Source organism: Triplophysa rosa, linkage group LG4 (assembly GCF_024868665.1).
Source record: "Triplophysa rosa linkage group LG4, Trosa_1v2, whole genome shotgun sequence".
NCBI lineage: Eukaryota > Metazoa > Chordata > Actinopteri > Cypriniformes > Nemacheilidae > Triplophysa > Triplophysa rosa.
In genome coordinates, this window is record NC_079893.1 from 15,671,506 (window position 1) to 15,696,458 (window position 24,953).

The following is a 24,953-nucleotide window of genomic DNA, read 5'->3' on the forward strand; positions in this document are numbered from 1 at the left end:
GTTGCCAGCACCAACCGGTCCGGTAGATTCATCCTCTACTATATTTGGAAAATCAGACCTTTCCTATCCGAGCATGCTACGCAAGTCCTAGTCCAGGCTCTTGTTCTGTCCAGACTGGACTACTGCAATACGCTACTGGCTGGACTTCCAGCTTGCACAACCAAACCTCTACAGATGATCCAGAATGCAGCGGCAAGAGTGGTCTTCAATGAACCGAAGAGAGTGCACGTCACTCCTCTCTTCATTAAGTTACATTGGCTCCCTATAGTTGCTCGAATCAAATTCAAGACTCTGCTCCTGGCTTACAAGACCACCACTGATTTGGCACCCCCTTATCTTCACTCGCTAATGCAGACTTATATACCCGCCAGATCCCTACGCTCTGCAAACTGACGACGTCTTGTGGTGCCATCCCAAAAAGGTAAAAAATCTCTCTCACGTACCTTCTCTGGATCGGTTCCTCATTTATGGAATGATCTGCCCGTTGCTACAAGATCAGCAGATTCTGTAGCTATCTTTCAGAATCGTCTGAAAACACATCTTTTCCATCAACAACTGACCGATCAGTTCTGACTTCTATCTCTTTTCTACTCTTTCAAAAAAAAAAAAAACTTCTTAGCTCTGTATACTGTGGTAGGCTATATGAGAGCAGTTTTTTATTGCACTTACGCTTTTTGTTGTCCTTATGTTGTTCCAATTGCTTCCATTGTTTCCCTCATCTGTAAGTCGCTTTGGATAAAAGCGTCTACTAAATGTAAATGTTAAAATATAACATAGAGTTAATTTATTTTGTATGCTTTGTCACAACATTATTCCCACAGTTACAACTGTGTTATTCCATGGTTTTGATGAGTTTACTATTATTCTAAAATGTGGAAAAAATATGAATAAGGAATGAATGAGCGATCACAAACTTTTGACCGGTAATGTATATATCAGAATAGTTTGTGGATTTTGGAAGATGAAAAATAAATTCAATTTTATTTATATAGCGCTTTTCACAATGTGCATTGTTCCAAAGCAGCTTTACAGGAGAAAATAAGAAAAACTGAAAAACACACAAAAAGGTAAAACACAGCACAGTGCATGGTGTTTATAGAACAAGCAAGATTATTCTAGTAAATAATATCTAATAAATGCAGTCTCCCGGTGGTTTATTTAGCATATTTTGCATTAAGTGAATGCTTGGCTGAAAAAATGTGTCTTTAATCTAGATTTATATTGGGAGAGTGTGTCTGACCCTCTAATAGTATCGGGAAGGCTATTCCAGAGTTTAGGTGCTACGTATGAGAAAGCTCTACCCCCTTTGGTGGATTTAGTTATTCTAGGTGTTTTCAAAAGTCTGGAGTTTTGAGATCTTAGAGAGCGTGATCGGTTGTAGTGTGGTAGAAGCTCTGTTATGTAGGTAGGGGCTAAACCATTTAAGGCTTTATAAGTGATTAAAAGAACTTTAAAGTCAATACGATACTTAATGGGTAACCAGTGAAGGGTTGATAACATTGGGGTTATGTGATTGTATTTTCTGGACGTGGTTAGAACTCTGGCAGCTGCATTCTGAACCAACTGTAGTTTGTTTATTGATGATGCAGGACAACCACTAAGTAGTGCATTACAGTAGTCAAGTCTTGAGGTCACAAATGCATGAATAAGCTTCTCTGCGTCAGCAACACTTAAAATATTTCGTAACTTGGCCACATTTCTGAGGTGGAAGAAGGCTGTTTTTGTGACATTTGAGATGTGATTTTTAAATGACAGGTTGCTGTCTAATATAACGCCTAGGTGTTTAACTGTATTTGTTGGAGCAACAGTGCAGCCTTCAATTTGCAGGTTATAATCTGAAATATTCTGCTCACGTGTCTTTGGTCTGATAAGTAATATTTCTGTTTTATTAGAATTTAATAGAAGGAAATTACAAGTCATCCAATGTTTTATATCTTCGATGCACTCTGCCAATTTGGATAGCTGGAAGGAATCATCTGGTCTTGATGAGATATATAGCTGAGTAGTGTTGTCACGGTACCAAAATTTCAGTAGTCGGTACCAATACCAGTAAAATTCCACGGTTCTCGGTACCAATTTCAGTACCAAAGCAAAACACCAGTACATGCTAATTGAAACACAATTTTATTAATAAAGCTCATTGTTAATATAAATGTACAGAAAGCAATGCCATTTTGTATACATGAAGTATAAGTTAATTGTTGCTGAAACTGTTGTGTGCTCACTGGGGTCTTTCATGCTGATGAACATCCTCCTCAGTCTGCTGCTGTAGAAGACAAATAGAATAAACTTCAGTAAGTCAATTCACTGAACAAACATGCATATGCAATATTAAAACAAACATCAGTTTTTATACTGCATTTACACAAGATTACTTACATTAAGGTAACTGTATATTAAAATAATAAATGAAACAGATAGATTTTTATTTAGTTTAAATGTGGTTTTTTAAACCTAATAGAGTTATCTATCTAAGACATACACATTGCTAGTCATACAGTTAGTATGCTAGTTTTCTAGCATATAGATTTCAGATAGGCCTATATAAAATAGGTACTGTACACCCCATCCTGTCCTCCCACTTATTTTACCCCATTACAGTTATAAAAGCATTAAATGGTTAATAAGGACACTTGACTAGCATTGTCAAGTTTAGCATTGATTAGCATTGGCGCATTGGCGATTAGCATTGGCGCTAACAAATTAACACGCAAACAGTGACGTTTGTTTTAACGTAACCTTTAATTTAACATATGCTACAACATTCATAATGCAAACGCAACAGAAATGGAAACTTACCGCTTGAACTTGTTAACTTAAATCCGGATGCTTCCTCGTTTCACCACAAAACTCTGTTCGTTTTCTTCGTGATATGACTTGAATCTGAAGTATTTCTGCGCGCATCTCTTGTGGATCGGAGCTGCGTTTATCCGCTCATCACGTCTTATTGCGTCTATAAAAAGTTTCCGACTGACAACCTGTCAGACAGAGCATCAGTACCCGGTTGACCCGGTACGTCGGTGGCACCGGGTCTTATGAAAATTAGGTACCGACAACTTTTTTATTTTTAGGTACCGACTTGGACCCGAAGTACCGGTACTTTTGACAACACTATAGCTGAGTATCATCTGCATAACAGTGGAAGCTAATTCCATGTTTTCTAATAATGTTTCCAAGGGGCAGCATGTATATGGAGAATAGCAAAGGTCCTAAAACCGATCCCTGGGGTAATTTACTTGCGTTAGATTTGATGATTCCCCATTTAAATGGACAAATTCATGTCTGTCTGATAAGTAAGATCTGAACCATTGTAGTGCCTGTCCCTGAATACCGGTACAATTGTGTAAGCGATCTAGAAGTATTTTATGGTCTACAGTATCGAACGCAGCACTAAGGTCAAGCAGGACTAGGAGTGAGATGTTACCTTTATCTGATGCTATAAGCAGGTCGTTCGTAATTTTAACGAGCGCAGTTTCAGTACTATGATGCGGTCTAAACCCTGACCGAAATTTTTCGTGTATGTCATTATTTTGTAAGAAAGAGCACAACTGAGTGGACACTACTTTTTCTAGTATTTTAGACAGGTAAGGGAGATTTGAAATCGGTCTATAGTTTCCTAGTTCATTGGGGTCTAAGTTTGGTTTCTTGATAAGAGGCTTAATTTATGGCCAGCTTAAAGGGTCCTGGGACATGGCCTAGATTAATTGACGAGTTGATAATGTTATACAGTAAATGGGCTCAATTGCAACGGGTAATAATTATTTTAATAATTTAGTTGGTATGGGGTCTAATAAGCAAGTTGTAGGTTTAGATGTTGCAATAAGTTTAATTAAATCTTCCTGTTTTATAGGTGAAAAACACTGTAGCCTTTCTTTTGGGGTGATGGTTGGTACTAATTCATAGGACAGACTTGGAGGTTGGGTTTTTACTATTTTGTCTCGTATGTTTTCGATTTTCTCGGTAAAAAGAAATCATGAATTCATTGCTACCAAGGTGCGGCGGAATAACCAGGTCAGGTGATGTCTGTTTATTTGTTAATTTAGCAACTGTACTATATAAAAACTTTGGATTGTTTTTGGTAGTTTCTATGAGGTTAAGGTGCTCAGCCTTTGCTGCTTTTAGTGCTGTTTTAGTGCTCTTTGCAAATCTATCTTTAGTAGTCGAGGTAATTGTTCTAACCTGTCGATAACGAGTTAAACGGCTGATTTCTGCAGTGCGCAGTGTACATGTTATAAGATAGTGATCAGTGACATCGTCGCTTTGAGGTATAATATCTATATTGGTTAGATCGGCTCCGTGAGATATAATCAAGTCTAATGTATGATTAAATCGATGAGTGGGTCCATTGATGTGTTGTGTTACTCCAAGAGAGTGTAATAGCTCTGTAAACGCCACTGCTAATGCATCGTTAGCACTATCTACGTGGATATTCAAATCTCCGACAATTAGAACTTTATTGACGTTAACCAATAGGTCCGATAAGAAGTCCGCGAACTCTTTCAGATAATAAGTGTAGGGACCAGGGGTCTATACACAGTAGCCAATGTAAAAGAAAGCAATGGTTTTTTACTTTCGTTTGGAACAATTATGTTCAACACAAGCACTTCAAATGATTTAAATTCATGCTCTGTTCTCTGAAATAGTAAGAAAGTCTCTAAAGATTGTTGCGTCACCACCACCTCGACCAACCGGATGTGGCTCATGCATATAACAGTAGCTTGGTGGGGAACACTCATTTAGACCGTATGGCAAAGTATATCAAAACTGTTGTTTGTGATCATTTCATTTACAATAACTGCCTTTGAATTTAGTGATCTAATATTAAGTAGGCCGAACTTTGAGTTGATTTTGGTCGATTATTACATTGTCTTCAGGTTTAATCACGATCAGATTTTTTCTCTGAGTTTTGACTAAATTATTATTTTGTAGTATTATTCGGGGGACAGATACGGTCTCTATGCATTTGGAAGCAGTAACATTTATAACAGTTGAGTGGGAGGAACACAGACTATGGTTAAAGTTTTGACTTACCGGTGGGAGACGTAGTCAAATGGTGCGTAACGTCTTTGAGATGTTGTCAGAAGATCCGCTCCGATGCTGCTGGGGTGTAGGCACATAAAAATAAATGATTTTTTCACAGACTGCATGAAGAGTTTTGAAAATGTAACTTCAGTATTGACCAATGCATTTAAGTAATAGAAAAAAACTAGTCTACAAATGTTTTTGCTGTGTTAATTTAAAATGTTTAGTTGATTTTTAGTTCACCGCAGGATTTTAATAGGGTTGGTTCAGAAGAGTAGATGCTCAAATTAAGTTTTATTTTATGTGTTTTTGAGTAAAGGGAAATATGTTTTCGTGTGGTTGAGTTTTATATTTATGTAACCTAACCTATATAATGTTTTAATTTAACTAAGATTTAGTCCTGGCTAAATCTAATTCCTGTTTGGGTAATGGCCCATCAGAGTCTTTCCTTAATGTGTCTGTGATAGGTGGTCCTTTGAAGCTTTTCTTTATAGAAATGTGAATTGTCATTGGGGGTAGAGCAGAAGACTTGAGTTCTGTTCATACTAATTTCAGTCCTGTGATCAGAGAATAAGTGACGTGGATCAGGAAGAAGAAGGGTAATATTTCCTTTAGAGCGACTTACTGAAGATTCTGCTGATCTTGTTGAAGTAAATAGTTCTGGAAAGACAATGAAGCTGGTTAGTTTCATTTTAAGTTTCAGGACGGTGTCTCTAAAACTACAAGTGTTATAAAACATTTTTATTACCATGTTAAGAAGGCTGAAAAACTTCTCATTAAAAAATTAAAAAAAATTCTGATTGCTAACAAGCATGGGTAAAACCTTTCATGCAGTCTGCATTACCAACATGAATCTTGGTCAAACAGTTACTCTCATCCTCAAAACTCACTTAACCCGACAAAACATTTTATATATGTCTCAAAATAAGCTTATTCCATCATAACACTGGCAACAGCTCTCATGAGATAAGACAGCAAAAAGTGTCCTCCAAACACTAACAACACAGAGCTTTACAAAAGTTTGAATGGTTTTCACAGAAGTATTTCATTATAGAATTAATTATAGAATTAGAATAACTTATAAATGTGAAAACGATTACAATATGTTTAAAAATATTTCAGTTATTACTAAAAGATTCTCATCTCATCAGTTGTTTTGATGAAAAATGTGTATTATTGATGTTACTGTTGAACAGTTCTGATTTTGAACAGTGCTTTTCAACATGGTGAATAATTGTGGACTTTTATCAGATGAGAGAACACGGCTCTTATCTGTTCCACTGCTTTTTCCCTACCAATCTATGATAATATTTCCAGACAAAATAATTTCAAAGCCCATCCCCTTTAACTAAAACAGTAATAATCATACGATCTAAATAATGCGATTACAGTCTGAAGTTGTACCTCTGCTTGTACCTCTGCTCCTACCAATGCTCCCTATCTTCATACAGTAACAGCGTGAACGCGATGACAGCGTACGCCACAGTTACGGAGACATTTTCCATCATATTTCTATATTCCTCACGCCGCCTAATAACCATAAAATACATCCACATAAGTGTTTTGTGTAAAACGATAACCACACACACCTGAGATAATCTGAGATCATTGTTTGTGCAGTGTATTATAGCAAATAATCAGACTAATAAAGCTTTCATGTAAACGGGGGCAAAGAGGAGTTCTCATGTCATGTTAACATGTTACTGCGATTAGTTATTATTGGTGTGCATGTTAACATAGTCATTGTGGTTAACAACACCTTCAGCCGGGATTTATTCATGATAAAGCACAGCCTCGAGTACATTCTTGCGTACATCATGTGGAAATGCATGAAATATACAATCATTCTCCTTTTTGAATATTTTTTAAGTTTTGAAAGCAGTGTATTAGGATTTAATAAAAGTCCTAAAAATGCATGGTGTTTTGCCGTGGTGAAGTATAAATAACAAAGTTCATGTTTCTTTGAAGATCTGGGGCTTCATTTATAACTGTTGCGTACGCACAAAACATGCCCTGAAAGAGGCGTACGCCACTTCCCATGCAAAAGATGGGATTTATAAAAACAAACTTGACATAAAAATTTGCACACCTCCATGCAAACTCTGACCCATGCGTACGGACATTTTGGAGACAGAGCAGTTTGGTGATACCGATGAACTCAAGTTAGATTGCAGAAAGTAAGTGTGATAAAAATGATTATAAGCATTAATGCCTCACACACATTTAATTTTACCTTAAAGATCCACATTATCACAAAGATTAAATCTGCAGAGTTATTTGCGCTTGTATTGAGTGATACTTGTTTCATGCACCTTCTTGTAAAATCCAACTCAAATCTTAAATAAAAATTCAATCTAAATATTTTTATCACGCTGTCTCACCATCACACTATGAGCGAATGAGGAGGAGATGATCCGACTGCATGGATTACAGGAAATACGATAACTGCAGAACACAGTGTAAATAAATACTAAATATATTTTCTTTAAATACTGTGCATAATCATCAAATGTCAATGTCTGGAAATACAGCCATTAAGCTCTCGCACAATCGTTTATCTTTATGTCCTCGTTATCAGTCCTAACTATGTTCATAACAAAACTGGAATGAAGAAATATTTGTCTTTTACAATTATATCTTCAAATTTTATCTCAGATGAAGGACACCGCTAATTAATGATGTGATTTTAATGAGGTGTTAAGGATCAGTCTAAATGCTGTAAACATTTAAATGCGAATGTTTATTCAGAGAAATTCTTTGGCTTTGTTGTGGCGAATCGGCCTTCCATCGCAGAAAGAAATCTCAGAGACAAGGTTTCAAGATGCCAAGAGTTTAAACTTTATTTGCTCGAGCAAGCAAAGTGAGACACACAGAGTTCATGGTGATGTCCTACAAATACACTTCTGACTCTTTGACTTTGACTGACTCTGACTTTTATACACTGTTCTCAAGTTGTTATCACAGTTTAAACCAATCATGTTTTACCTGACATCACCTTCTCCCAATCAGGTTTTACATGACATCACTTATTTTTGTTAGTCCATCCTCTTTTGACATTCCACAGTTAAATATCAAGCTTCTTACATCAACTTTTAACTGTGGCGAAACCTTTTAAAGGATTAAAAAAGATATACACATACATACATCTTTAACATGTAGATGTATGTCATTTTGTCAGTTGCTACTATATGTGTCACAGTCACCAGCTGGAGTGCCCTCTCAAATCCACTAGAGGGCACTCCCCTCATCACACGGACTGTCATTGCACACTACATTTCCCATAACCCATTGCCCGGACTCATTTAACACTGTTCATTCTCACCTGTTTGTAATTACCTCTGTCTATATAAGCCTGGTTCAATCACTCTGTCATTGCGAAGTCTTGTTTAGTGTCTACTGCATTTCTGAGAATTCTTGTTTGTATTGGATTACCCTGTGTTTTGGACCTTGGACTGTACTGCTGTCTTTTGTGAACCTTTGCTGCCTGCCTCGACCATTGCCTGTGACCCCTTTTCTGATTGTTTGCTGCCTGCCCTGAACTCATTGCCTGTTTGTACCTGATCTCCGTTAATAAAGCTGCATTTAGATCCGCACCTGTCAAGTCTCCAAGCAGTTTGTGACAGAAGACTTCGCCACAATATGGATCTAGCAGCCGGACCCGAGTACATGACGGTTTCAGGAGGTTCTTTTGATAATCATTGGAGGAAACTGTGTTCGATATATCAAGCTGGTCGCAGCATTGAAGATTTTATTAACGAGTTTCTTTGGCATTGCCAATATGTGACTGTTGACGATGGGGTTTTAAAGGGATGTTTTTGGTCTGGACTAGATCAGCACATCAGCTTTAATTTACCTGATGAAGACCCTAACTGGACCCTGGCACAATTTCTTAACTTTACCTTACAGTTTTGTGGCTCACCACTTACAGTAGGGGAGAGTAAGGAGACTGACACTCCTAAATACTTTTTTGAGAGAGCAGTCATGGCCGCCAGTCCAGAGCCCACTCGCAAGATGGCTGCCAGTCCAGATCCCGCTCGCAAGATGGCCGCCAGTCCAGAGCCCGCTCGCAAGATGGCCGCCAGTCCAGAGCCCGCTCGCAAGATGGCCGCCAGTCCAGCGCCCGCTCGCAAGATGGCCGCCAATCCAGAGACCGCTCGCAAGATGGCCGCCAATCCAGAGCCCGCTCGCAAGATGGCCGCCAGTCCAGATCCCGCTCGCAAGATGGCCGCCAGTCCAGAGCCCGCTCGCAAGATGGCCGCCAGTCCAGAACCTGCTCGTAAGATGATGTGTTCAAGGTACAGGTGTCTGATTTCAAGCCTGGCAGACACCCATCTGATGTCTACTTGGAGGGCAGGTGTTCCCAGAGTCCAGAATCCGGTGGTGCCTGAGGTGGATGATCCTGAGACCCCTGCGTTTGAATCTGCTCTGCTGGTGGTGGTTGCTGCATTGGGGTGTGTCTGGGCTGTGCACTGTTCTCCCATTCCAAAGGTCTTTGAGCGGGTCCCGTCCGGCCTTCCAGAGGTCTTTGAGCCGGTGCCGTCCGGTCTTTCTGTGTTCTTCGAGCAGGTCCCGTCCGGCGTATCTGAGTTCCCTGCCTCGTCCGGGATGGATGCTTCTGAGTTCCCTGCCTGGTCCGGGATGGACGCTTCTGAGTTCCCTGCCTGGTCCGGGATGGACGCTTCTGAGTTCCCTGCCTGGTCCGGGATGGACGCTTCTGAGTTCCCTGCCTCGTCCGGGATGGACGCTTCTGAGTTCCCTGCCTCATCCAAGATATACTCCTGTGATCTTCCTGAGATCCCTGCCTACCTGCCCGCCACGCCCAGGTTTCCAGACCTGCCCGCCACGCCCAGGTTTCCAGACCTGCCTGCCACGCCCATGCTTCCAGCCCTGCCAGCGCCTCCATGGCTTCCAGCTCTGCCAGCGCCTCCCTGGCCTCCTGACCAGCCTGCGCCTCCCTGGCCTCCTGACCAGCCTGCGCCTCCCTGGCCGCCTTACCAGCCTGCGCCTCCCTGGCCGCCTTACCAGCCTGCCCCTCCCTGGCCGCCTGACCAGCTTGCCCCTCCCTGGCCGCCTGACCAGCCTGTCCCACCCTGGCCGCCTTACCTGGCCTGTCAACCCTCCCCCGGTTCCGCCTCCTCTCCACTGCCCTCCAGGACTTTTTGGGGGCGTCTGGAATCCGCCCTTAGAGGGGGCGGGCTATGTCACAGTCACCAGCTGGAGTGCCCTCTCAAATCCACTAGAGGGCACTCCCCTCATCACACGGACTGTCATTGCACACTACATTTCCCATAACCCATTGCCCGGACTCATTGAACACTGATCATTCTCACCTGTTTGTAATAACCTCTGTCTATATAAGCCTGGTTCAATCACTCTGTCATTGCGAAGTCTTGTTTAGTGTCTACTGCATTTCTGAGCATACTTGTTTGTATTGGATTACCCTGTGTTTTGGACCTTGAACTGTACTGCTGTCTTTTGTGAACCTTTGCTGCCTGCCTCGACCATTGCCTGTGACCCCGTTTCTGATTGTTTGCTGCCTGCCCTGAACTCATTGCCTGTTTGTACCTGATCTCCGTTTATAAAGCTGCATTTAGATTCGCACCTGTCAAGTCTCCGAGCAGTTCGTGACAATATGAAAGACACATACATCCATCTTTAATATGCGAATGCATGTCATATTGACATTTACTACCCCTAGCTTAATGTACTTCAAAAATACCATGCATTTTAGACAAAGATCTCGTGTTTTCCTTTACAACTAATCTCTCCAAGAATGCGTGCTGTGTGTGTTCTCAGTGTTTGCGTGCGAAAGATGGCTTATGGTGCTGTTTGATGTTCAACCTGGCCTGTAACCTTTGACCCATGAGATCATAGTCTTTTTGCTATGAGACTAATAGCCTTTTCTGTGTTAGAGAAGTGTGTGAGACCATAACTAGTTTAAATGCATTGTTTCATATAAATTTAGGGTAATCAGTAATAGATAAACCCAATACTGTAATAGAAAACCACCATAGCTTTAATATAATTATAATAATATTAATTATTAATAATTATAACAATTATTAATTAGTGAATCTCATGTGTCGCCATATGGGATTTCGTTACGGAGATGAAGGATGGGATCATTTTTTTTGTGCAGTTTTACATCATTTTTTGTTATTTTTCTATGGCATCTGATAGCGGTTGGACCCGGAAACTGTATACGTCAATTATGGTGCGTGACTTCAGGCTTAACAAACGGATTGGATGCCAGGCTTATTAATATATGAATCAGAATTCACGGGGTGCTTTGCATTGACTATTTATGGGTAAAAATGGGCATGTACAGGGCGGGAAATGAGGCTGATTCACGTTCGCACACTTTGCAGGTGATCTATGATTTATAAAGCGAATATTGCTTACAGGTGTGCGTATGCACGGTTTTGTAAGTCTGAATATTTTTTGGCGTACGCTATTAAGGGCTTTCGGGCGCACGTACACTTTTAGTAAGGATCCTATGCACAGTTTTATAAATGAGACCCCTGGACATAGAATGCACTTTGTGATAAAGATATCGTTGAGATCACTTTCAGAACAATTTTTTTCCAGCTGATGAACGATAAATCATAGGCTACTGTAAGACAGTTTCTGGCAAATAACGTTTGACTATTGGTGATCGCAACGTGGGTTTTATGTCTGAATTAAAGACTTTAGTGGTCGGAAAGTGGTGTGTTTACGGCGGGATATTATACATGTAACGCTTTTGAGTCTAAGCAAGCTGGCAAAATATATGCTTTAAATCTTGTACACGAGCTCACATTCAACCTTCAGAGAGAGCATCCAGCCTTTGCGGTCATATTTTGGAGAAAAGACATTTGGGAATGAAAACGGTCAGCAGCAGGTAATCTACATTCATTTTTGTGACTGGGAACACTGCAGGGCGCAGGCTTAATATAAACATAATGTTATTGTTATCAAATATAGTTATAGTTATTAGGAGCCGAGCTCCGAAGGGGCTATGGCCACTATTGTTTCTGTTGGTATTATTATTCTTAACCAATGGGTGTCTATGGTAGCCCTATGAACCATATGCAGGAAAATGGTGAAAATTGGCACACTCGTAGAGGTGGTACTCATTAGTCACGTGACTAAGTATGGGGTCTCTAGCACTCACTGTATAGCGCCACCATCAGTTCAAAAATGCACTTTTCAAACGGCTGTAACTTTTGAACCCATTGATCCACAGTAATTTTACTTGGCACATGTCATGCACTCCTGACGCGCATCGCATTCCATGTGTTACATTAAGACTCCACCCATTACAGTAGTGGCCATCTTGAAAGTACTGTATTGCGTTTTTTTCCCTTCTAGTCCTAGAAATTGTGACCGATTGTCATGAAAATTGGCTCAGACTATCTTTGGACTGAGCTGCACAGATGTGACCCAAATAATTGCGATTTTTGTCATTGTTATAACATAACTTTTCAAAGTTGACCCAAAAATGTATTGGAGGCTGTATCTCGGCCATTCTTTGATCTATTGGTACGAGACATTGTACGCGTCATCGACGCCTAGGACTGGGGGTCCTTGCCAAAATGGGGAACAGCGCCACCTATGGGTCGCGAGATTTGAAAAACGTCAATTTTTGCTCGTAACTTTTGAAATGTTTGTCAGAAATTTGTGATCTCGGCGTCTATGAATTCCTTTGGTCGTGCCGGATCGGGTGATTACGATTGGATGATCGGCCTGTCCGCCATTTGAAATTTGTCATAAATTGCGATATCTTTTAAAACTTGACATATCGGCATTACATTTTTTAAGTATTATTGAATTAGTGTCCCGAACGTGCCTGCGACGCTAAAAGACAGCGCCACCTATTGTTCTCGTATTGAACTATTCTGAGTAATGTTTTGTGTCTTCTTGAGTTCATTCCAACCTATTGCCTCTGTTTCTCAAATACGTAGTATTTTATTTCTGCTCTAAAACTCGTTTCAGCATCTTTGCTACTTGCAGCTCTCACACATCTCCTCAGGATCGCTGACACGTTGTACAAGCTCTATGGCGCAGTTTGCTGAACCGGAAGCCTGGTGTCTCAGAGGTCATGGGTTTGAATTTCTCCTAGTGCGTTTGTTGTACTTGTGGATATAGTCACCAGTTTGATCTCAGTCTCACCTATTTGTTTCCCATGCGTGTTTTATTTCTGCTTTGCTTTACTCATGCTGTTCTGTGCTGCTCTGGCTCTGTGCTTCTACAGCTCCTGACAACAACTGAGTGTGCGGCTTAGTGGCGCAACGTCATGGTCTGGCGGCCTCGAGTCTTCGAGGTCGTGGGTTCGAATCCAGCGTGTTGAGTGTTTTTGTGTAGAGTCTGCGCTTCGTTCTTGCCTGTTCTTCCTGAACTGGCTGTTTTTCACATGCGTTCCGTTTATTCCGTTTATGCCGTTTTTTCGCTCTCTTGGCTCTGCGCTACACAGCAGCCAACAGGGGACCAAATTCAATGTGTTCAATGAAGTCACTATTTCATGTTATTTCTTCACAATTAAACTGAATTTCACATGTGAAATAAACAGGTTTTGCAGAAACAGACATAAGTGTTAGGCTTAAAGAACAATTCAGTTCCCTTTCACTTTAAATTCACTAGTGGTTGAAGTTGACTGTTGTATTGAAAATGTTTAGTGTGTTTAACTGAAATAAAATATTTCAGTTTCCATAATTTAACCGAATCAACTGAAAATCTTTAACACATTAAATTAAAATGAAAGTTTGTGTTTAGACCTCCAAAATATTTATGAATTCAAGACATTTTAAAGTCTTGTGTCGCTTTACAGCAGCAAACAGGGGACCAAAGTCAGTGTTCAATGAAGTCACTATGTCTACTATGTCATGTAATTTATACACAAGTTTAATGTTTCATGTGAAATAAACAGTTAATGCAAAAAGAGACATAAACATGTTACACTTGAATAAAAATTAAGCATGAAATCTGTTGAACAAATTGACTTTGGTCCCCTGTTAGATGGTGAAAGCTTTGTTACTTTCACTAAAGATTTTAGAAGTTTAAACTCAAACTTTTATGTTGATTTAATACGCTTAATATTTTCATTTGATTTAATTATATTATGTACATTGAAGAGTTTATAACATTAATATTTCAATACAACCAACTAAATATTTTTAGTTAATAATAAACAATAATAACAATAAACATAAATCTTTGAGTTTTAACCGCCAACATATTTTATAGATGTTATTTTGATGGCAAGAGATGAGGTTCTTGTGAATATTTCCATTATATTTAATGACACTGAGATGTTGAAAATGTGAAATTTTGTTATTAAATGTGAAATCTATACACCATGTCACTCTTGTCCATCTAACAGGGAGGGGACCCGTGTTACTCTGTATACTGAAATAACATTAAATCGGAAATGGCTCTGACACTCTATAGCGTTGTGGTTTTACCCCCTGCCAGTATTAATGTTAAGCTCAGCTGCTGTTGTCTCTATACCTTAATATCTGGGCCCGTATTCATGAAAAATCTTAGCGCAAAGAGTTGTCCCCAGTGACAAAATTCTAAGAAAATTCTTAGAAATGTGGGTGTTTCCCCTTAAAATTTCAGAAAAGATCCTAGTAAAGAAAAAAGTAAGTCATAAAGCATTTTAACCCTTAAAAGAGCTCTTAAGGTCCAAAATTTTAGGAGTTGCATGGAGGACTTTTAAGAGAATTGAGAGTTTCTTTAGCAGCAGGGAAAATGAATGAAACACGAAAAGTGAGAAGAAATGTGTTGCAATGCATGGCAATTTCCATATTACTTTTAAGGTTTTTTGTGTGTGTTCAACATTTGTTTATCTTGGTTTTCTTGTATAGCTGCTTTGATGCAATGCAAAGTGTAAAAGCGCTATAAAATAAAATTACATTGAACTGAATGACAGTGAGTTAGTAAGACAGAAATACACAACACATTAAATCGTGCAGGGTTCATGTTTGTGACCTATCTCTAATCAAACCATTGGCACCTGAGGCGCATCCATTTTCTGCTCAATGTTTCAAGTCTTCCTGTGTGGGTTGGTTTTGCAAAATGTTCAAGTCTATGTCAGGCAAGCATGATACTTTCAATTCAATTTTTCTATATAGCGCTTTTCACAATTTTCATTGTTGCAAAGCAGCTTCGCATACATCATAATAAGAAATTTAATAAAAATAATACTAGGGGAAAAATGAAAGAGAATATACGGCATTGAGATGCATGGTATTGTTGCAAGTTTTTCGCTATGCAATGAACACTGATGTCAGTGGATTGCCAGAAATGATAAATTATTAAATCGAAGTATATAATATTTAATTTAGGCATATAATTATTTTAAATATTGTTATCAGGACTGGTAGCCCAACATTACAATATACCAGAACAATTTGCAATAATAATCAAAGTATATTTAATTTAGGCATATTATTATTTAAATATTGTGGCAAGGAACCAAAACTCCACTATAGATGTAAATGTTTATAAGAGTAGAGAAAAAAAACTTGGTAGAGGCCAGACTCAACCGGGAGAGCCAGTTCCCTTTCTGTCGGTCTCTCGACGTTGTGTCGAGCCGACAGATGGGGTTCGCTCTTGAGAACCTATCAACTTCTGTCTAGTTTAGAAAAGGCCAATGAAATTGGCGAATGAAATTTGCATGCCGGGCTCTGCCCCCGGATATCCGGGTATAAAAGGGAGACGGTGTGCTGCATTCATTATCCCTTTTGTTCTTCGGAGCTTTCACACATGATCAACTTCGAGACTTCAACTCTACGCCGAATTACTGCTGGAATCTTATGATGCGGTGCAGTGGACTGTCCCTTCCTGCAGCAACTTCCCCTGGGTGTCTCGGCAGTGCCAGAAGTGTTCGAGTTTTTTCTCTAAAAAGAGCTAATTTCTCCAGCGTAGCATGTCCCGCTGTTCTCATGGGTGCAACACACTCATCGAGGAGGGGGACGGACATGATGTCTGCTTCCAGCACGCTGGGACAGACGTTGTGGATATGTCCTGCCCGCACTGCGGGAGGTTGACGATTCAGACGTTGCGTTCATGGGTGGCTGTGTTCCCACGGGACTCAGCCACCACCTCGTCTGCTCCCCGTTCCGTGACGGCAGGACTACTCAACTCAACTCAACTTTATTTATATAGCGCTTTTACAATTTTCATTGTTACAAAGCAGCTGCACATGAGACACATTGACTACAAGCAAAACAATCAAAGTTGTACCTGCAAAAACAAGAAAAGGTTGAAAACACAGAAGACAGACACACCCACACACAAAACACTCCACACACACAACACGCACACGCACCAACACACACAGACACAGAGACACACACACACACGGATGCGCACGCACACACACACAACACACACACACGCACGTACACAGACAAGTACGCACACACACACACGCTCAGTGAGAGCACACATTTAGGATAAAGGAGAGAGAAGCACAGGTCAAATATAACAGATAATAAATTCCTATATGCAATATTAATTAAGTAAAACTTTAAAATTCTAAAGCAGCCCCCCCGGTCAGGCAGATAGTGCAAAAACAGTATGCAAACGGTGGCGAGGAACCCAAAACTCTAATCGAGAAAAAAAACCTCAGGAGAACCCAGGCCCAACCAGGGGATTCCAGTTCCCCTCTGGCAAAAGCTGCTGCCTCTGCACAAGCTCCAGAGAACTTGCACAACAAGGCTAAATAAAATAAATAAACTTAATAATAAAATAAATTATAGTTTAAGATTATCATTAATAATCTAATAGCATTTGAAATTTTGTGGTGAAGACATGTCAAGAGACCGCGTCCTTCTTTATCCAGCTCTATCATCTCAGCTCTTGTCAGGTCCCCACTTCCCATTCTCCGCTCTACCATCAGGTCAGGCCATGAACTGCATCCTGCTCGCTGTGGTAACCTTGGAACAATGAGACAAGACTGGCTGAGAGTAGAGTACTGTTCTGTACTCTTTGATGCAACAAGTACATCAGTTGTGTTTTTGGTTCCGGTTGATCTAACTAATGCAGCCTAAACCCTCAGAAGATTTATATTATGGAAGAGTAGTGTATGCAAGATTAAAAAGATGCGTCTTTAGTCTAGATTTAAACTGACAGTGTGTCTACCTCCCGGACAGTGCAGGGAAGACTATTCCAAAGTTTAGGCGCTAGATAGGAAAAGGATCTACCACCTGCACTTGATTTTGAAATTCTAGGTATTACCAACTGACAGGACGCCTGAGAGCGTAATGCACGTGAAGGAATGTAATACAAAAGGAGTTCATTCAAGTACTGAGGAGCTAAACCATGTAAGCAATATTAATAATAAGCAAGATTTTAAAGTTAACGCGATGCTTTATAGGTAACCAGTGCAAGGTTGACTACAACCCTGCCGTCTGCTACGGCAAGCAGGGAGGGTGATATGAGGATTACTGTGAAGCGTGCCACTGGCTCACGGACCGTTCACACCTCATCTCGCTCGTCTGACCATTCCCCAGGAGACGGTCCCACCATCTTGTTCCTCAACCATGTATTTGAAAACGGTGCGTGATAATGATGAGATGTCCCTTGCAGCATCGGGGGGTGACGTACTGCCATCTGACTCCAACGATTTCTCGGAGCTCCCTCCCTCGGGGGGTCAAGCCCAGGAAGAAGCGGACGTGGAAATGTCAGCCATGCTTTCCCGGGCTGCCGTGAGCGTTGGGTTGCAGTGCCCGCACTGCCTCTCCCAACACTCGCGGCTGGATACATGGTGCCTCGGGTTTGAGCGCGGCTCCAAGCCACGCCGGCCCCAGTGCCGTGTTTACCGGAAGTGCATGAGGAACTTAGTAAGACCTGGAACACCCCCTTTTCTGAGTGTCCACGCCAAACAAGTTCTGTCACCCTCTCTTCCCTCGAGGGTGAGGCAGCTAGAGGATACGTCGATGTCCCCCAGGTGGAGTGTGCCGCCGCGGTGCACTCGTGCCCGCAGGCGGCGGCCACCTGGGGGGCTCGACCTAGACTCCTGTCCAAAGCATGTAGGGTATCGGCATCTCTGGTGTCGAGAGCTTACATTGCTGCGGGCCAAGCTGCCTCTTCTCTCCACGCTATGGCCATCCTGAGGCCAAGGCATTGAGAGAGCTCCACGAGGGTAAGACCGACCCAGCGCTTACGCAGGAACTCCGCGCCGCCACCTTCTTCACTCTACGGGTGACCAAGGTGACCGTGCGGGCCCTGGGTCGGACGATGTCCACACTTGTGTTCCATGAGAGACACCTCTTGCCGAACCTTGCACAGATGAGCAGCCCGTCAGCAGCCATGGCGAAAGCAGAAGCGGCCCTCATGGGAAGACCCCAGGGAGATCGAGAATACCATCGGGCCCGACCCCAGCCATTCCATTGCTGGGTGGCCGATCCGGGACGGTTCCTGCCCCGTCCCAACAGCCCACTGTCTTAAGAGTTTCCTCTCTCTCTGGATGTTTATCACAGCCGCTCTCACCCTCTATATGACGGTGTTCGGCAACTCGACGTTGCGTCACGGCGAGACCCAATGTCAAGGATAATCAGTAGTCCTCAGCACTCTCAATCGACAGTGCATTGTGTTACATCATCGCCAGGCAGGTAAGTCAGCAGAGCCAATCTCCTCCCCAGGGGCTCCCCACGGCGAGGGATCCGTACTGCCCGCAATCGAACCACTCCCTGAGAGGTCGATGATGCAGATCGTACCCCTAGCCACGGTCTCGGTCCCTGGGAGCCTGATTAGAGTCCCCAAACCGTCACGGTGGCTATGGGATACGATCCGTCTCGGCTACGCAATCCAACTCGCCAGACGCCCGCTCAAGTTCGGGGCATCCTCTCAACCCCAGTCAGAGGCAAGGATGCTCCCATGCTTCGGGCCAGGGTTGCCACCCCTCTGGCAAGCGATTGTGCTCGTCCTTCTAGCAGAGATGTTCAACGGGTTTTGCAGCCCGTACTTCATCGTCCCCAAAAAGGGGGGGTTGCTAGATCTGCGTACCCTGAACAGGCACCTACTCAAGCTGCCGTTCAGGATGCTCACGCAGAAACGCATCCTGGCATCTGCCAGATGTCAAGATTGGTTCATGGCAATCGACCTGAAGGACGCTTACTTTCATGTCTCTTTTTCGAGGGCGTGCATATCAGTACAGAGTCCTCCCTTTCGGTCTGCCCCTGTCCCCACGAGTCTTCACGAAGATCGTGGAAGCCGCCCTCACTCCCCTCGGGGAGAGAGGTGTGTGGGTACTAAACTATCTCGACGACTGGCTCATCTTGGCACACTCGCGAGATCTGTTGTGTACAAACAGGGACCTAGTGCTCCGGCACCTAGATCGATTGTGACCACAGGTCAACCGAGAAAAGAACAAGCTCTCCCCTGTGCAGCGCATCCTCTTTCTCGGTATGGAACTCAACTCTTTCTTCATGGCAGCGCGACTGACTACAGAACGCGCTCAGTCAGTGTTGAACTGTCTGATCAGCGGTCCCCCTGAAACAATTTCAGAGGCTCCTGGGCACATGTCATCCTCGGTGGGGGTGGTCCCTCTCGGGTTGATGCACATGCGACTGCTCCAACACTGGCTACAGAGTCGGGTTCCCTGGAGAGCGTGGCACACCGGCAGCAGGCTTATGGTCATCACGCCTCTCTGCCGACGCACCCTAACCCCCTGGTCTTCAATGACCTTTTTGGCGGACAGGGGTCCCCCAAGGCAGGTCTCAAGGCACGTCGTGGTGACAACGGTTGCCTCCCTGCAGGGTTGGGGTGCCGTGTGCAACGGGCATGCAGTGTCAGGGTGGTGGATGGGCCCCCGCCTGCGTTGGCATACCAACTGCCTAGAGTTGTGGGCTGTGCTACTTGCACTGAAGGGGCTGCAGCCTCTCGTGCAGGGCAAGCACGTGTTGGTCCGGTCAGACATCACAACTGCCGTGGCATACATCAGTTGACAGGGTGGCATTCGCTCACGGCAGTTAACACTACTCGCCCGACGCCTCCTCCTGTGGAGTCAGCAGGTGATCAGCTCCCTGCGAGCCACACAGATCCCAGGCGACCTGAACCAGACAGCCGATGCACTCTCTCGTCAGTCGACGCCTCGCGGAGATACGTAATCTACACAGTCTTCAAACACAGAGATAATCAGCAGATCCCAGATAACCGACGAATAACAGAGACGAGCCCCCAATTGTTAGACTTCAGGTTCCTGTTGAACTCTAAGTTTCTTTCTGTGTTTCGATCACCCTTCATATCAAATCATAAAAGTTTGGATGTTGGGATGTTCTTTGCAGATCTGGGAGCAAAAGACTGCATCAAGCTCATTTATTTCTTCACAGTCAGCCCATTATATACTGTAGAGTACAGAGAAAAGCACACATGAAATATCTGCAACCAGTCATATGTCTAGGGTTTCATATTATGACCAAATAAGGTAAGGAATGTCAGCCTTACTGTATGCGCTGTCTCTTACACCGAAGAAAAGGTTTTAGAGGATAGATAGCACTCACTGTCCTTAACGGGGGCCTTGCCTATCTTCATTCGTGCAGGGAACTAAATAATCTAACAGTTGGCCCCTTTAAGTCATTTATGACGTACCAGTTAGTTTCCCAAACCAATGATAAACAGTAAAAGTCAAAATGGAAAATAATAAAGACAATTCTAAATCTAAGGACTACGTCTGGTCTGAACAGGTGTTTTACCTCTGTCCTCGGATATCATCCGCATTAGTGGTCAACAATACTCCTGGTCTTGCCTGAGCAACATGGTAACCCTTCATAATCACATTTATGGATGATCTTAATGCACGGTGAATCGAAGAACTACCTTTCTACCTTTTTTTGGGCAGTGTTGTGGTGAGAATTTATTTTATATTATTAATTAATAATTAATACTGTGCACAGTATTAGCTGCATCACTGAATCTGTGTGCTTTCCATAACACAAAAGCAGGACACCTGCCAGGCAAATTATATTTATCTGTGAGAAAATTTGATATATGTATCAGAGAAAATTCTTTCAAAATTGCTACAAAGATGTGTAACTGTATGCTCAAAGTGTGCATATGTTGATTATAGTGTGCGATGCCAATAGTACCAATAAAACATGTATTATTTAAGTCTTCTCACATTCTGTTCAAGCTGCTTCAGAAAATTCCATCTTGATGGTCTATTCTATCTTGTTAGTCCATTAGGGTTTGGTCTTTATCTCCTCAGGTGTGAAACACATCAATATTCATGGCCATTGACACTCCCTCGCATATGGCCTTTCCACAGCAAAAAGTATGTTACAAAAGTTAAATCACTGTATTGTTTTATCTGAATGATTGAGCAGAATGGTTTTCACATGTTTTTGTAGCAAACTCTCCAGCCTACAAGGTCCAGTACTCAAAAGTCTTGGGTACATATGTTTAGTATGTGTTTTCTGTCCTTATTTCAGTTACTTATAATTTCCTGACAATGCATAAGCCAGAGTCCTGCATGGGTCCTGTTTGATAAACCCACAACCTCCCTCACCCGCACTAATTAAAAGAACACCCGACCCGACATCTCACAGCAGCACTCATTTAATTCCTTACCCGACCCTACCCGTGACCCAAACCGCATCCCCATTATATCTACATGATGTAGACAAAACCATTTATTTTCTCAAGCAGGAAGCAACAAAACATTAGGAATTCCTGGTTCAACCATTTGTAAATGTGTAGTAACTCCATATGGCAGAGTTTCAGGAGAGACAACCAAGAGTGATTCCACTAAAATATTGTTAGCTAATAGTAGCTACTCTATATTTGATTAGTGATTAAAGGGCCGCTAATCCAGGTGTTTTCTGCAATGTAAAAATAGTCAGTGGTATTCCCAGAATGTCTCTGTAAAGTTTCAACTCAAAATACACCACATATCTTTCATTACAATATGTTGAACATGACAATTTGTGGCTACAATGGAAAACGTACTGTTTTTGTGTGTCTCTTTAAATACAAATGAGCTTCTGCTCCCCTCCCCGTATGCAAAATAGGAGGTACAGCGCTTACACATGTGCTTTGGATGACATCAAGACAAGCAATATTGGCGGAAAGCGCAAATTTCATCTGTAAAGCCCTGTCCAACCAAAACCATACACTAACTGCAATAAAAATCACCTTAATGCCTTGTTCATAAATACGAATTAAATGGAAAAGACAAAAACATAGATAGAACAACATATGCTGACCATTTGCTGTATGAAATGTTGGCCATTGATGATTAATCATGTACATGCATATTACTAACAGACATAAACACGGATATAGGGAAAAACATGCATTCAGAGTACTTGTATATGACAGACAGGTATGTAAAGATCAGCAACCAGGTGTTATTACATTGTGAGTAGCAACTTCTGCGTAACTTCATTGTCTTACAAATGCGCACTCTGTTTCTATACGCTCTAAGTATTGTCGCACTTAGGACATACGAGAAAACACTGAACTCACCGAGAAAGACACTGCTATAACGTTCTTTCGTTGTAATGAATAAGCTTTACAGAAATTATGTCTGTCACAAGTCTTTTGAACCGATGGGCGTGATGCGTTTTACCACTAATGTTACGACATTTAAAAACGATGTGCAATACTTCCAGAGATGAAGCTTGATCACGAACAGCTGATACTGATCCACTCTTGAGAATCAATTGTTTGGCAAAACCCATGCTATACTGACCCGCGTTGACTCGCTGCGACCCCAGGAGCCGGAGATACATTCGGCGGAAGGCGACTGGCCGGAGCCTGGTCTTCCGGGCGTTCCCGACCAACGAGCCGGGGTCACAGCGCCTCGAGCCGCTGGGCCACCGGGTACCGGAGCTTCGATTTTTCAACCTTTCTGGCTACTGGGAGCTGCCACACTAAAAGTTAGCATGAAATTCCCGCTTATTTACAGAAAATGTATAACTTTAATGCACATCATCAGCAACTCACCAGGAACACAAACAATCTCAGACACCTTGGTCCATGCATCATTTTTTAAATTTATGTCCCTGTACGCAAACAGGGACACGTCGTATAGCATTGGGAAACCCGCCACAGCAATTATCAACTTCTTCTCCATTTTGCTTGGGAACTAATGTGGTTGGAACCAAAGTTTACAAGGCTGCTTTCTCTGGAATCATCTCAAGCGATGGACTTCTACGTTCCGATTGGTTGCCGCCGAACCGCGTCATAGCTCATTACCATACAGTTGACCTGATTTAAACTCTCCCTGACGTCCTCAACGGCCAAGACGTGCCTCGCCGCTGCTCGCCGTCGCCGGCTCACATTGAAAATGATTGACTTCCGGCCACTTGCCGCTCTCGACGGCGGCGGTCTGAATGCACAGTTATTGTTCCCAGATAGGCTATTCTCTTGTGCAGAGTTTTCCTGCCTGTTCCTTGCAGATTTCCTCCAGTCTTGCATTGCCATATCATTGTAGCTCTCCAACTTACCATCATCCAGGGCTTGCTTGTTATTGTGCTTTGTAGCGTTTTAGCCTGGCCACATGTTGGATCAAAGGGTCATGAAAAGTTCCTAAGAATCCTGTCTCTAAGAATCACACTCCAGAGGCAGCAGGGGACAAACGGAACACTCTCTCAGTTCCCAAGGTTCTGAGGGGAGAGGGAAGATTAACCATCGCTCCCAAATGCTTATCTCACCTCAACCCCAGCAGGACAGTTTATAATTCTCAACCCTAACTTCAAAGGGACTGCATGTGGAGAACAAAGCCCTCTCCCATGTTGAGAGACAGCAGATGGCCTGGATAACACCAGAGGACCTTCCAATACACACCTTGGAAGGGTATTGTCTAAAAGCAATCACAATAAACTGTCCAAACTGTATATATATATTCCTCTTGAATGCTATTCCTATAAGTCTACCTGTAACCTTATACATGTTCAGGTTGTTCTATATCTTGTGTGTATTCATTTTCTAGAGTTACTGGTTGACTGATGAATTCTTGTGTGCCCTAATGTAACTTCATCTACTGGCATGTTTAGGTACGAAATCAGTGTCTTTAAGTTTCCTGCACAGTGATTTATAGAATGTGAACCCGTCGTCGTGCATCATATGTTTTTTTATAATAACTTTAGTTTTTAGTCAATTTGGCATCCTGCCATAAACATGCAAATAAGGGGCGAAGAAAGAGACAAAGAACGAATTTCCCGCTCACCGATGGCTGCTATACATTGGCCCGTTGACCCGCTGAGGGCGTGGCTTGTATGAGCTTAAGACCAGCATCCTGCGACTCATTCTTTGCTCAGCTCAGCAGTTCAACTCCCCTGGGACCTGTCTTATCTCTTTGAGATTGACTTTCCGGCAAATTACTTCGGCAAACTTCTTTGAACACTCCGATTTCCGGAAGAACTCTGCGAATTTCCTCACGGCGATCCAGCAGCACTCTCTCTCTCAACGCGCACCGGAGTTCTCATTGGCTCAGAAGTCAAAGCAAGTATAACTATTCAACAACGCGCCTAAGTTAGCCCCTTAACTTGTTAAGGTGAATTTTGTGAGAGAACTGATGTTTTGTGCAGGAATAATTTAATATTGCCATTCTTTATACTACTTGTTTTACCATACCTTCCTCTTTTAACGTACGAATGTTTCAGAGTGTATGTTTTTGTTAGTTATATGTTACTTTTATGTTTTTAGTGCACCGTAGTTTTTAGATAATAAACGTTCACCTGTATTCACATGTGTTTGATTCTGTGTAACTGCTCACAAGCAAGTCACTTCTACTGCTCATCTTGTTACCGGCTCTCAAGTAGTACCGTGCGAAGAGGGTTACTATCCGAGGCCTGGATACTGTCCCTCTTAAGGGTTAGAATACGACTCCGCTGATCATTCGCTGGACGAATGTATTAGTGGGGGCGTTGTTTCTGATTCTGCTGCATTGGGTAAATGCTACTGAATACACATAGTTGATAGCACTCAACTGTGCGTATTCA

General features: G+C 42.4%; 2 protein-coding genes across 3 annotated transcripts in view; one reads left to right on the forward strand and one right to left on the reverse strand.

Moving 5' to 3' along the window:
- Positions 1–24,953, forward strand: part of LOC130552577 (vacuolar protein sorting-associated protein 8 homolog) — a 293,391-nt gene that overhangs the window by 217,878 nt on the left and 50,560 nt on the right. The window lies entirely within an intron of this gene.
- On the reverse strand, positions 914–4,082 carry LOC130552818 (uncharacterized). 2 transcript variants are annotated; one of them, XM_057331431.1, is made up of 2 exons: positions 2,800–4,082; positions 914–2,263 (listed from the first exon to the last, which is right to left on the reverse strand). In XM_057331431.1, exon 2 carries the CDS (start codon positions 2,104–2,106, stop codon positions 1,174–1,176), a length of 933 nt encoding a protein of 310 aa, XP_057187414.1. In that variant the 5' UTR covers positions 2,107–2,263; positions 2,800–4,082; the 3' UTR covers positions 914–1,173. The 2 variants fall into 2 exon arrangements, with proteins under 2 accessions (XP_057187414.1, XP_057187413.1); XM_057331430.1 differs by having other exon boundaries at positions 914–2,266.